Source organism: Entelurus aequoreus, linkage group LG12 (genome assembly GCF_033978785.1).
Source record: "Entelurus aequoreus isolate RoL-2023_Sb linkage group LG12, RoL_Eaeq_v1.1, whole genome shotgun sequence".
Taxonomy (NCBI): Eukaryota; Metazoa; Chordata; class Actinopteri; order Syngnathiformes; family Syngnathidae; genus Entelurus; species Entelurus aequoreus.
The window spans coordinates 58,558,456-58,573,393 of record NC_084742.1 but is presented as its reverse complement, the minus strand read 5'-3'; the positions used below and the strand labels follow the sequence as shown (position 1 = coordinate 58,573,393).

The following is a 14,938-nucleotide window of genomic DNA, read 5'->3' as shown; positions in this document are numbered from 1 at the left end:
TAACTTTTATGGACAGAATTTCTAGGCGCAGTCAAGGCGTTGAGGGGATCTGGTTTGGTGGCTGCAGGATTAGGTCTCTGCTTTTTGCAGATGATGTGGTCCTGATGGCTTCATCTGGCCAGGATCTTCAGCTCTCACTGGATCGGTTTGCAGCTGAGTGTGAAGCGACTGGGATGAGAATCAGCACCTCCAAGTCAGAGTCCATGGTTTTCGCCCGGAAAAGGGTGGAGTGCCATCTCCGGGTCGCGGAGGAGACCCTGCCCCAAGTGGAGGAGTTCAAGTACCTCGGAGTCTTGTTCACGAGTGAGGGAAGAGTGGATCGTGAGATCGACAGGCGGATCGGTGCGGCGTCTTCAGTAATGCGGACGCTGTATCGATCCGTTGTGGTGAAGAAGGAGCTGAGCCGGAAGGCAAAGCTCTCAATTTACCGGCCGATCTACGTTCCCATCCTCACCTATGGTCATGAGCTTTGGGTTATGACCGAAAGGACAAGATCACGGGTACAAGCGGCCGAAATGAGTTTCCTCCGCCGGGTGGCGGGGCTCTCCCTTAGAGATAGGGTGAGAAGCTCTGCCATCCGGGGGGAGCTCAAAGTAAAGCCGCTGCTCCTCCACATCGAGAGGAGCCAGATGAGGTGGTTCGGGCATCTGGTCAGGATGCCACCCGAACGCCTCCCTAGGGAGGTGTTTAGGGCACGTCCGACCGGTAGGAGGCCACGGGGAAGACCCAGGACACGTTGGGAAGACTATGTCTCCCGGCTGGCCTGGGAACGCCTCGGGATCCCCCGGGAAGAGCTGGATGAAGTGGCTGGGGAGAGGGAAGTCTGGGTTTCCCAGCTTAGGCTGCTGCCCCCGCGACTTCGGATAAGCGGAAGAAGATGGATGGATGGATGGATCTATATAACTTATAGACTGTATCTCTGTTGCTGCAGCAGCAGAGAGTTTATTCTGTCTTGACACTTTGTATTGATATTTTCTATTACATTTTTCCCTTAAATGATCATGTTTACAGTGATTGTTTTATATGTATTTTTCATGTATGTCGCTTTGGATAAAAGTGTCTAGCAAATACTTCAACATAAACATATATAAACGCCTGAAAGTCTTTATATCAGCTAAAACCACCAATCTATTTCACTGGATTCAGAATAAAAGCAAATTCTGTCTTACCCAAAAATGTTAGTATTTGAATATTGTTACTTGAAGACTTATTCCTGGTTACAATTACTGTTAAGAAAGTATTGTCTTATACATTGCCTAAAATGAGAATGCATCATAATCAGTGGTGGCTGGTGAATTTTAATTTAGGTGGGGCTGAAAGTTTGTAAACCAAACCCCTGTAGGGGGGTCATCCTCCCCCAGAAGATTTATTTGTGATTTTCACATACAAATGAAGCATTCTGGTGCATTCTGACAAAATAATGAAGACAAAATAGAACATTTCATAGGTTTGCAGAGAACCAAATACAATATGGTAATATTATTTTCACAAAATACAACCAATAGTACGTTAATGTTAAATATTACTTGTGAAAAGTAATCCCCCCGATTCCTATTTTCAACAGTCCGCTCATTTGAGCAGGAAAACGCTGAACAACATCTTTGTTTTCTACCTGTCAACTGTCAGTTTAGGATCCTCATCACCACTTCAAGATGGCGGCCCAACTTCTCGCCTCACAGCAGCCAATGCTGCGTCTACTTATAACATGTCTATGACTACTGCGCTTTACGGCAAATACGCGATGACGTCACGACCCCGGAAGTGTTACAGGTGATATCCTCAGAGTCCAAACATGGCTCGTAGATTGCTGAGCACGACAACAAACCTTCTTTTGAGCAGGCCTCCGCTGCCCGTTGGACCGCGTTTCTTCTCTCGGACGGAACCGGAACCGCTGACCGTCCGCAGGCAGAACAACGGAATCAGGTGACCTATTTGTAGTTGACTTCGCGCTCAAGTGGCGAACTCGCTTTAAAAAGTTGCAGAAACTCTTCCATTTCGCTGGCAAGTCGCTACTTTTTATTTCAGTCCGACTACCACGACAGTTTGAAACATTCTGATGAATTCGGCGTAATTCGGCAAAAGCCCACTGTTGCGTAACGTGTTGTTTACCTTGAAAATGTCCTCCCCCTCTGGCCAGTGTAATAGGTACAGCTGCTGTGCATGTCGGTGTTTTTTATTTTTTTATTTTTTATTTTTTTTATATAAACCTTTCTTTATAAATTTCAACATTTGCAAACAGTTGACAAATAATAATCAAAGTAAGTACAAAAACAGTACAACACAGCGCTAGGGGGTTGTAAATTCAAAGTAACTAAAATAGAATGCTATATACACTGTATATATATATATGTATATATATATATTAGGGCTGCAACTAACGATTATTTTGATAATCGATTAATCTGTTGATTATTACTTAGATTAATCGATTAATAATCCGATAAAAGAGACAAACTACATTTCTATCCTTTCCAGTATTTTATTTAGAGAAAAAACAGCACACTGGCACCATACTTATTTTGATTATTGTATCTCAGCTGTTCGTACATGTTGCAGTTTATAAATAAAGGTTTATAAAAATAAAAATAAAAAAATTGCCTCTGCGCATAGCATAGATCCAACGAATCGATGACTAAATTAATCGCCAACTATTTTTATAATCGATTTTAATCAATTTAATCGATTAGTTGTTGCAGCCCTAATATATATATATTAGACTTAGACTTAGACTTCTTTATTATTGTCATTCAAATTTGAACTTTACAGCACAGATAAGAACGACATTTCGTTACATAAGCTCACGGTAGTGCAGGATAAAAAAGCAATAAGGTGCATATATAAATAAATAAATATATATAAATAATATATAAATATATATATATAAAATAAATTATATATATATATATATATATATATATATATATATATATATATATATATATATATATATATATATATATATATATATATATATATATATATATATTAGGGCTGCAACAACTAATCGATTATTAAAATAGATGCCGATTAATTTAGTCATTGATTCGTTGGATCTATGCTATGCGCATGCGCAGAGGTTTTTTTTAATTTTATTTTTAATTAAAAAATGTGTTTTATTTTTATTTTTTTAATAAACCTTTATTTATAAACTGCAACATTTACAAACAGCTGAGAAACTATAATCAAAATAAGTATGGTGCCAGTATGCTTTTATCCGATTATTAATCGATTAATTGAAGTAATAATCGACAGATTAATCGATTATCAAATTAATTATTAGTTGCAGCCCTTATATATATATATATATATATATATATATATATATATATATATAGATATATAGATATATATATATATATATATATATATATATATATATATATATATATATATATATATATATATATATATATATATATATCACAAAAATGTTGGTTCGGTACGTACCTCGGTTTAGAGGTCACTGTTCGGTTCATTTTCGGTACAGTAAGAAAACAACAAAATATAAATTTGTGGGTTATTTATTTACCAAGTTTGCAAAATCTTCCACCAAAAATATTTTTCTTAGTGGAATATTTGATGTGAAGTAATGGGAACCTTGGCTAGGTCAATCATTCATAATAACATTGATTTTGATTCAATATTATGTTTTGAGCAATGACAGTTTGAAAGAAGAAAAAAACAGCTTTGTTTTATTAGTCAACATTGCAACTTTTTCTAAATTACATTTAACCTTTAAGCTTTTTTATTTCACTTTTGTTATGTTGTTGTTTATTTGAATAGTATTTTTAGAATGTGCCGTGGGCCTTTAAAACATTAGCTGTGGGCCACAAATGGCCTCCGGGGCACACTTTTGACACCCCTGCTATAGATAATAAAAAATTAAATGTGATAAATCTATGGATAAAAAGCAGAGCCCGTTGCACGCTGGGTAGTGTAGTTGTTATATTCCCTAGCTCATAACATCACATCTTTCCCCCTATAAAGAAAGATTTTAACTCAATAAAGTGTATTTCTTTTTTTAGCTTTAACTTTTCATTTTTTAGCATTGTAACCACATTTGCAAACAACTTTTCTCTTCATAGAATTTTCTTTCACTAAAGAATTAAAGTGCAAAAATGTCAAAGCATCATAACAAACAGTTATGTCAAATAGCAGCAGAAGTGCATTTTTGGAGAGCTGTATTATTTTCAGTTTTGTGCCCAAGGGACTGATTTTATTTAACACTATTTTATTATTTATACACCTATAGTGATCACAGAGACAGGTTGTTTTTGTGTTACTGTATATATTTGTTTTTCTGAAAAATCTCACTTAATATACTTTGGGTAACAACAGTCAATATTTATTTATTTTATTTTATTTTATTAGGGGGGTAACAGTCAATATTTATTTATTTATTAGATTTTATTTTTTTCTTATATAATAAAAGTGAGCTTTTGTTAAACCAAATATTGTGTGTTTTTTTCCATATACAACAACCTATCTGGACTCGATAAGAGAATCGATAAGGAATCGGTTCAATAATAGGATTCGATAATAGGCTTGAACTCGATAATTTCTTATCAAACATCATCCCTACGTATGGTCAGTCTATCCTAGCACGTTAGCTGCTAGCATGCCGTGTGTTGTGCCTCGGTGTGCATTGTTTACACAACGTGCGTAACGCTAGTTAATATGTCCGTGTGGAAACTTGTTCGGTACACCTCCGAACCGAACAAGAACCCCCGTACCGAAACGGTTCAATACGAATACACGTACCGTTACACCCCTAATATATATATATATATATATATATATATATATATATATATATATATATATATATATATATATATATATATATATATATATACAACAAACAAAGTGCAAAGCCATAGGCTCACTCAATTTCAGTAAATAACTTCAATTTGGAACACAGCATCATCGTTTTAACAGCTTTTTGGTTGTTAGAGGTAGAGAGTGTTTTAACGTAGAGTTCTAATTCTTTTTTAAAGGCACAAAACAACAGGTGGGGTATTGAGAAACTTACATTTATGAATATAAAACTTAGCCACGAGGTTAACGAGGTTGCAAAGGTAAAATTCCTGTTTTTCATACAGTGTAAATCCAAATAGCACATCTTTAAAACAAAGCACAAATTTGTCATGAATATTGTCCAGGATGACGCCACAATTGCCCTGCCGTAGTGATGGTGTGCTTTCACAAGTCTAAAACAGGTGGTAAACAGTCTGTAGATGCATGTTACATAAGGTGCAGGTAACATAAGGTGCAGGTAACATCAATGTCCTTCTTGTATCTACCCATCACAGTCTTTAAAGGGTAATAACCATGAATGATTTTAAAAGATATCTCTTTGACTTTGTTGGTAAGTAAATACCTGTTAGGAAGGGACATCCACAACATTATTCCAGAGCACAATTACATCGGAGACAGACACACAATCATTTTGGAATAAGCTGCGGATTTTTCTGTTATTTTTCTGTTACAGCAGAAAGAGGAGATGAGTGAGCCCTGCGCAACATAACAACACGTGTTCGAATTAGAGATGTCCGATAATATCGGATTGCCGATATTATCGGCCGATAAATGCTCTAAAATGTAATATCGGAAATTATCGGTATCGGTTTCAGAAAGTAAAATGTATGACTTTTTAAAAGGCCGCTGTGTACACGGCCGTAGGGAGAAGTACGGAGCGCCAATAAACCTTAAAGGCACTGCCTTTGCGTGCCGGCCCAGTCACATAATATCTACGGATTTTCACACACACAAGTGACTGCAACGCATACTTGGTCAACAGCCATACAGGTCACACTGAGGGTGGCCGTATAAACAACTTTAACAGTGTTACAAATATGCGCCACACTGTGAACCCACACCAAACAAGAATGACAAACACATTTCGGGAGAACATCCGCACCGTAACACAACAGAACAAATACCCAGAACCAGGGCTGGGTGATATGGCCTTTTTTAAATATCGCAATATTTTAAGGCCATATCGCAATACACGATATATATGTGGACATTTTGCCTTAGCGTTGAATGAACACTTGATGCATATAATCACAGCAGTATGATGATTCTATGTGTCTACAATAAAACATTCTTCTTCATACTGCATTAATATATGCTACTTTAAAACTTTCATGCAGAAAAGGAAATCACAGCTAAAAAAATCACTATTTTTTTCATACGGTGTTGATCTGGAAATGTTTGCCTCTGCATTTTGATGGTGTGGGCGTGTGGCACCGAACGGAGATGTTGAAACTGACATGCGGAGTAAGCACTCTAGTGTGTGTGTGACAATCATTGTGTGACAATCATTGGTACTTTAACTTTAACTTTAACTTTAACAGGTGACTTTTCAAATGATGCTACATATCGAGCGCATATCGATATATCGCCCAGCCCTACCCAGAACCCCTTGCAGCACTAACTCTTCCGGGACGCTACTATATACACCCCCCGCTACCACCAAACCACTGTGGCTCCCAGTCTGTGGAACGCTCTCCCTGACCACCTGAGGGCACCACAGACTGTGGATGCTTTTAAAAAAGGCTTAAAAACCCTTCTTTTTTTTAAAAAAACTTTTTTTTTTTAGATATATGTTGTATATATGCTAGTTCTAGCTATTAGGCTGTTCTAGTTTTTATTTTCATTCATTTTTATTATCTTCTTATTTTTTTAATACACTGTAGCATTTTGAGGTTGTCCATACAAACAGCGTGGCGGCCCAGTCACATAATACAGTAAGTGAATGCAAGGCATACTTGGTCAACAGCCATACAGGTCACACTGACGGTGGCCATATGAACAACTTTAACACTGTTACAAATATGCGCCACACTGTGAACCCACACCAAACAAGAATGACAAACACATTTCGGTAGAACATCCGCACCGTAACACAACATAAACACAACAGAACAATATACCCAGAACCCCTTGCAGCACTAACTCTTCCGGGACGCTACAATATACACCCCCCCGCTACCACCAAACCACTGTGGCTCCCAGTCTGTGGAACGCTCTCCCTGACCACCTGAGGGCACCACAGACTGTGGATGCTTTTAAAAAAGGCTTAAAACCCCTTCTTTTTAAAAAAAAAAAGCCTAGCACTAACTCTTCCGGGACGCTACAATATACACCCCCCGCTCCCCCCTACTCAACCCCGCCCACCTCAACCTCCGCATGGGAGAGCATGTCCCAAATTCCAAGCTGCTGTTTTGAGGCATGTTAAAAAAAAATAATGCACTTTGTGACTTAAATAACAAATATGGCAGTGCCATGTTGGCATTTTTTTCCCATAACTTGAGTTGATTTATTTTGGAAAACCTTGTTACATTGTTTAATGCATCCAGCGGGGCATCACAACAAAATTAGGCATAATAATGTGTTAATTTCTGCTCTGCCGCTCACAGTCTGTGGAACACTCTCCCTGACCACCTGAGGGCACCACAGACTGTGGATGCTTTTAAAAAAGGCTTAAAAACCCTTCTTTTAAAAAAAAAAAAAAAAAAAAGAAGCCTTTTTTTAGATATATGCATACTAGTTTTAGCTATTTTGCTGTTCTAGTTTTAATTTAATTACATTTTTTATATCTTTTTATTTTTATTTTTTTTAATACACTGTAGCACTTTGAGGTTGTTTACTCAATGTAAAGTGCTTTTTCCAAATAAATCTATTATTATTAATTCCACGACTGTATATATCGGTATCAGTTGATATCGGAATCGGTAATTAAGAGTTGGACAATATCGGATTTTGGCAAAAAAGCCATTATCGGACATCTCTAGTTGGAATGGCATCAAATAGAATGGCAAATTGCTTGGGAGTCACAGGGACCTTAAAATGGTTGAGAAATTCTTGGTAATTAAAACGTTTTTATTGAAAAGCTGACTCACTAAAGTAATATCATTCTTGAACCAATTGTTGAGGAAAAAAGATTTCCTTTTGTAACATTATGTCGGTGTTTTGTAGGAGAATAATACTCAACAATCCCAAAAAGAGGAATGCATTGTCTCTGTCCATGCTGGAGTCCCTCAGGGAGGACATCCTTGCTGACGTGGACGGCCAAGATCTCAGAGTCATCGTCATTTCAGGTACAGTCCACAGCGCCATGTCTGATTGTAAAAGTATATGTCACATTGTGTGTGTGTGTGTTAGCTGAAGGTCCGGTGTTTTCTTCCGGACACGACTTGAAGGAGCTGACCTCGACGCAGGGTCGAGACTACCACACGCGAGTCTTTCACGCCTGCACGGAGGTGCGTTACCTTGCCTTGCCGCGCCTTCTGTGTTGACTTCAATTGACACACAGATTCAGTGGCCATGGATGAAGTGCTGGCTGTCCAGAGTCGGGACCCGGGGTGGACCGCTCGCCTGTGCATCGGTTGGGGACATCTCTGCTGCTGACCTGTCTCCGCATGGGATGGTCTCCTGCTGGCCCCACTATGGACTGGACTCTCACTATTATGTTAGATCCACTATGGACTGGACTCTCCCACTATCATGTTAGATCCACTATGGACTGGACTCTCACACTATTATGTTAGATCCACTATGGACTGGACTCTCACACTATCATGTTAGATCCACTATGGACTGGACTCTCACTATTATGTTAGATCCACTATGGACTGGACTCTCACTATTATGCTAGCTCCACTATGGACTGGACTCTCACTATTATGTTAGATCCACTATGGACTGGACTCACACTATTATGTTAGATCCACTATGGACTGTACTCTCACTATTATGATAGATCCACTATGGACTGGACTCTCACACTATTATGTTAGATCCACTATGGACTGGACTCTCACTATTATGTTAGATCCACTATAGACTGGACTCTCACTATTATGTTAGATCTACTATGGACTGGACTCTCACACTATTATGTTAGATCCACTATGGACTGGACTCTCACTATTATGATAGATCCACTATGAACTGGACTCTCACACTATTATGTTAGATCCACTATGGACTGGACTCTCCCACTATTATGTTAGATCCACTATGGACTGGACTCTCACACTATTATGTTAGATCCACTATGGACTGGACTCTCACTATTATGCTAGCTCCACTATGGACTGGACTCTCACACTATTATGTTAGATCCACTATGGACTGTACTCTCACTATTATGATAGATCCACTATGGACTGGACTCTCACACTATTATGTTAGATCCACTATGGACTTGACTCTCACACTATTATGTTAGATCCACTATGGACTGGACTCTCACACTATCATGTTAGATTCACTATGGACTGGACTCTTACTATTATGTTAGATCCACTATGGACTGGACTCTCACACTATTATGTTAAATCCACTATGGACTGGACTCTCACTATTATGTTAGATCCACTATGGACTGGACTATCACACTATTATGTTAGATCCACTATGGACTGGACTCTCAATATTATGTTAGATCCATTATGGACTGGACTCTCACTATTATGTTAGATCCACTATGGACTGGACTATCACACTATTATGTTAGATCCACTATGGACTGGACTCTCACACTATTATGTTAGATCCACTATGGACTGGACTCTCAATATTATGTTAGATCCATTATGGACTGGACTCTCACACTATTATGTTAGATCCACTATGGACTGGACTCTCACTATTATGTTAGATCCACTATGGACTGGACTCTCACACTATTATGTTAGATCCACTATGGACTGGACTCTCAATATTTTGTTAGATCCATTATGGACTGGACTCTCACACTATTATGTTAGATCCACTATGGACTGGACTCTCACACTATTATGTTAGATCCACTATGGACTGGACTCTCAATATTTTGTTAGATCCACTATGGACTGGACTCTCAATATTATGTTAGATCCATTATGGACTGGACTCTCACACTATTATGTTAGATCCACTATGGACTGGACTCTCAATATTATGTTAGATCCACTATGGACTGGACTCTCACAATATTATGCTAGACCCACGACGTCCATTGCATCCGGTCTCCCCTAGAGGGGGGGGGGGTCACCCACATCTGCGGTCCTCTCCAAGGTTTCTCATAGTCATTCACATTGACATCCCACTGGGTTGTGAGTTTTTCCTTGCCCTTATGTGGGCTCTGTACAGAGGATGTCGTTGTGGCTTGTGCAGCCCTTTGAGACACTTGTGATTTAGGGCTATATGAATAATCATTGATTAATTGATTGATTGATTGATTGACAAGAGCACTTGCTGTCTTGTCATCTCAGGTCATGACTCTGATTCAAGACGTTCCTGTCCCGGTTATCGCCATGGTGAACGGCGTGGCCACGGCGGCAGGCTGCCAGCTGGTGGCCAGCTGTGACGTGGCGGTGGCGTCCGAGAAGTCGACGTTCGCCACCCCGGGTGTCAACGTGGGCCTGTTCTGCTCCACGCCGGCCGTGGCGATCGGCCGCGCCGTGCCCAGGAAGGTACGAGGGCTCTACAACAACAACTCTCTTAGGTGTTGATCATATCGTTTACGACTCCCGCTGCCAGGTTGCCATGGAGATGCTTTTCACAGGCACGCCCCTGTCAGCCCATGATGCTTTGCTGCACGGGCTGCTCAGCAAGGTGGTGCCGGAGGAGCGGCTGGAGGCGGAGACGTTAGCCATCGCCCGGCGGGTGTGTCAGGCCAGCCGGCCCGTGGTGGCGCTGGGCAAGGCGACCTTCCAAAGGTCTTTGAACGCAACGTTTACCAGTCCCGCCAGGATTTTGCGATGTGACGATCGCGCTAATTTAAGCAAATTCGACCAATCCCTGCAAAGTATGCGCAGCCGAGCAACTTTGTCCAAAGCCCACACATTTTTCGCCAATCTAAAGTGTCTCTGAGTGGCGTTCAAACGCACACGTCAACCGTCTAATCAAAACGTATGTTTGTTTCTTATGTAGATGAAGAAGGAACAGCAATTTATAACAACATATTAACTCTTTACTGCTCAAATGGAACAAGACATCCTGTCTATGGCGCTAAGCCTTCTGGGTAATGTAGTGTACAGACAATCACTTCCTAGTTTACATGTATTTACATGTGTATTTAACTTTTGTTTATCAAGGGTATTGCTAACCTAGCAAAGAGGCAGTTAGAGATGTATAAATGTGATAATAATCTCTAATCCTTACTCATTCATGTCAGGTTCAAACACTGATGACATCTATTAAACAAGACAAGAAGCAAGGAATTAAACAGAGACAGAATTCAATTTAGCTCAATTGAGGAGAAGTGTGAGGATTGTGAACTAAGTGTCTAGTTTTAGGCATGTTTAGTATAAAACAAGCAAAACATCAATACAGTATTTGTTTACCAATTTTTGTAAATAAAAAATCCTGTGCTTTTTTACATTAAGGCTACAAGGAACACTTAAAAATGATTAAAAAAAAACAAAACATAAAATCACAAGTGGAGTCAATGTTTTTGAAAAATTAAGCCTCAAAACATCACAACTTTTGCTGCAAAATCAGGCGTTTCAGGCCACAACAACCACAAAAAATGCTGCAAAATCCTGTTGGGACTTATTTATTCCTTCTAATCACAGCTGCTATATATAATGAACTAAAACAGTGCAGTAATTGGATACTGAGCTCTAATTATGTGCTTTTGCTGCCATCTAGTGTCAAGTTTTGGGCATGTTTAGTATAAAACAAGCAAAACATCAATACAGTATTTGTTTACCAATTTTTGTAAAAAAAAATCCTGTGCTTTTTGACATTAAGGCTACAAGGAACACTTAAAAATGATTTTTTTAAAAACAAACATGAAATCACAAGTGGAGTCAATGTTTTTGAAAAATTAAGCCTCAAAACATCAAAACTTTTGCTGCAAAATCAGGCATTTTAGGCCACAACAACCTCAAAAAAAGCTGCAAAATCCTGTTGGGACTTATTTATTCCTTCTAATCACAGCTGCTATATATAATGAACTAAAACAGTGCAGTAATTGGATACTGAGCTCTAATTATGTGCTTTTGCTGCCATCTAGTGTCTAGTTTCAGGCATGTTTAGTATAAAACAAGCAAAACATCAATACAGTATTTGTTTACCAATTTTTGTAAAAAAAAAAAAAATCCTGTGCTTTTTGACATTAAGGCTACAAGGAACACTTAAAAATGATTGGGGGAAAAAAAGCCATAAAATCACAAGTGGAGTCAATGTTTTTGAAAAATTAAGCCTCAAAACATCACAACTTTTGCTGCAAAATCAGGCATTTTAGGCCACAACAACCACAAAAAATGCTGCAAAATCCTGTTGGGACTTATTTATTCCTTCTAATCACAGCTGCTATATATAATTAACTAAAACAGTGCAGTAATTGGATACTGAGCTCTAATTATGTGCTTTTACTGCCATCTAGTGTCTAGTTTTAGGCATGTTTGGTATAAAACAAGCAAAACATCAATACAGTATTTGTTTACCAATTTTTGTAAAAAAAAAAAAATCCTGTGCCTTTTGACATTAAGGCTACAAGGAACACTTAAAAATGATTAAAAAAAACAAAACATAAAATCACAAGTGGAGTCAATGTTTTTGAAAAATTAAGCCTCAAAACATCACAACTTTTGCTGCAAAATCAGGCATTTCAGGCCACAACAACCACAAAAAATGCTGCAAAATCCTGTTGGGCCTTATCTATTCCTTCTAATCACAGCTGCTATATATAATGAACTAAAACAGTGCAGTAACTGGATACTGAGCTCTGATTATGTGCTTTTGCTGCCATCTAGTGTCTAGTTTTAGGCATTTTTTGTATAAAACAAGCAAAACATCAATACAGTATTTGTTTACCAATTTTTGTAAATAAAAAATCCTGTGCTTTTTTACATTAAGGCTACAAGGAACACTTAAAAATGATTAAAACAAACAAAACATAAAATCACAAGTGGAGTCAATGTTTTTGAAAAATTAAGCCTCAAAACATCACAACTTTTGCTGCAAAATCAGGCATTTTAGGCCACAACAACCACAAAAAATGCTGCAAAATCCTGTTGGGACTTATTTATTCCTTCTAATCACAGCTGCTATATATAATGAACTAAAACAGTGCAGTAATTGGAAACTGAGCTCTAATTATGTGCTATGGCTGCCATCTAGTGTCTAGTTTTAGGCATGTTTTGTATAAAACAAGCAAAACATCAATACAGTATTTGTTTACCAATTTTTGTAAATAAAAAATCCTGTGCTTTTTTACATTAAGGCTACAAGGAACACTTAAAAATTATTTTTAAAAAAACATAAAATCACAAGTGGAGTCAATGTGTTTGAAAAATTAAGCCTCAAAACATCACAACTTTTGCTGCAAAATCAGGCATTTTAGGCCACAACAACCACAAAAAATGCTGCAAAATCCTGTTGGGACTTATTTATTCCTTCTAATCACAGCTGCTATATATAATGAACTAAAACAGTGCAGTAATTGGATACTGAGCTCTAATTATGTGCTTTTACTGCCATCTAGTGTCTAGTTTTAGGCATGTTTAGTATAAAACAAGCAAAACATCAATACAGTATTTGTTTACCAATTTTTGTAAAAAAAAATAATCCTGTGCCTTTTGACATTAAGGCTACAAGGAACACTTAAAAATGATTAAAAAAAACAAAACATAAAATCACAAGTGGAGTCAATGTTTTTGAAAAATTAAGCCTCAAAACATCACAACTTTTGCTGCAAAATCAGGCATTTTAGGCCACAACTACCACAAAAAATGCTGCAAAATCCTGGAGGGACTTATTTACCCATTCTAATCACAGCCGCTATATATTTTTTGAGACGCTCTTGTCGTTCCTCCACAGACAAATGTCTCAAGGTAGAGATGCGGCGTATGCCACAGCCTCGAAGGTGATGGTTGACAACCTGTCCCTGAGGGACGGCCAGGAGGGAATAAGAGCGTTCATTGAGAAACGCAAGCCAGTGTGGAGCCACCAAGCTGAAAAAGTCAGCGACTGACTAGATGTGCTGTTCCTGGATCAGCACAAAATGTGAAACAAGTACCTGGCTGCCTTAAAAGGAGACTGATGGAAAATCAAATGACAATTGAGAAATAATCATGATGCATTCTCTGGCTGCATGGTCACCTTTGAAAATACTGTATGTAATAAAATAGTTTTATATTCTTAATATTTGTGGATTATATTTGGCATTTTTATTAGAGTAAGCCAGCGTTGGTGGGTGTTTTTTTGTCAAATGCAAAAATATTGTTTTATTGCTTGGAATGAAATTGAATGAAATGAATGTGTCTGCCAATATGGAGGATTATATACTGTATCCAAGATTAAACACTTCTCTAAACTGGACTTTAAGCCAAAATGAATGTGATCATACAAAGTAGGTTTTCATGGAGGATAGCTATTGCTGCTTCAGATACAAACACAGAAAGGTAAGATACACTCATAATACTTGATTTATTTTGTTAAAAGCAAATGGGACCAAAAAGTATTTAATAACAAGTTTATCAAATACTTTTTGGACCCATTTATCATATAATATCATTATGATAAAGTTTTTTTGAAAGCAAATTACTCCCTTCTTTTTCCTGTTATTCTAATGTGCAACCTTATATCAACAATGATTAGAGCTGCATATATAAATTTAAGGAAAAAAAACAACTCCAAAAGTATCTATGCCTCACCTAGTGTATAGTTCACTGCACGTCACAGTCATTTCTGTTATTGTACTGTTTCTGTACTTGTTTTAATTATTATTTTATTTTTTGTCCTGTCAGCTTTTCAGGCAAATCTTTTATTTTTATTATTTTTTTTTCTGTCTTGCCTCTAGTGAGGGCTGTCGCATTTTTCCCCGCTCCCTTCTTCTCCCAGCTTGCTCTCGTGTTTTGTCTTGTCTGAACTTTTTTGAAGCCTCTTTCTTTGCGCTGTCCTCAAATCTAAACATCAGGGGCCGTACTTATCAAGC

General features: G+C 38.0%; 1 protein-coding gene across 1 annotated transcript; it reads left to right on the top strand.

Moving 5' to 3' along the window:
* The first annotated feature begins 1,746 nt into the window (after positions 1–1,746).
* On the top strand, positions 1,747–14,315 carry LOC133662900 (enoyl-CoA hydratase domain-containing protein 3, mitochondrial-like). Its single transcript, XM_062067089.1, has 6 exons — positions 1,747–1,923; positions 7,984–8,105; positions 8,170–8,267; positions 10,266–10,466; positions 10,534–10,712; positions 13,822–14,315. Exons 1-6 carry the CDS (start codon positions 1,793–1,795, stop codon positions 13,973–13,975), a joined length of 885 nt encoding a protein of 294 aa, XP_061923073.1. The 5' UTR covers positions 1,747–1,792; the 3' UTR covers positions 13,976–14,315.
* Positions 14,316–14,938: the final 623 nt, after the last annotated feature.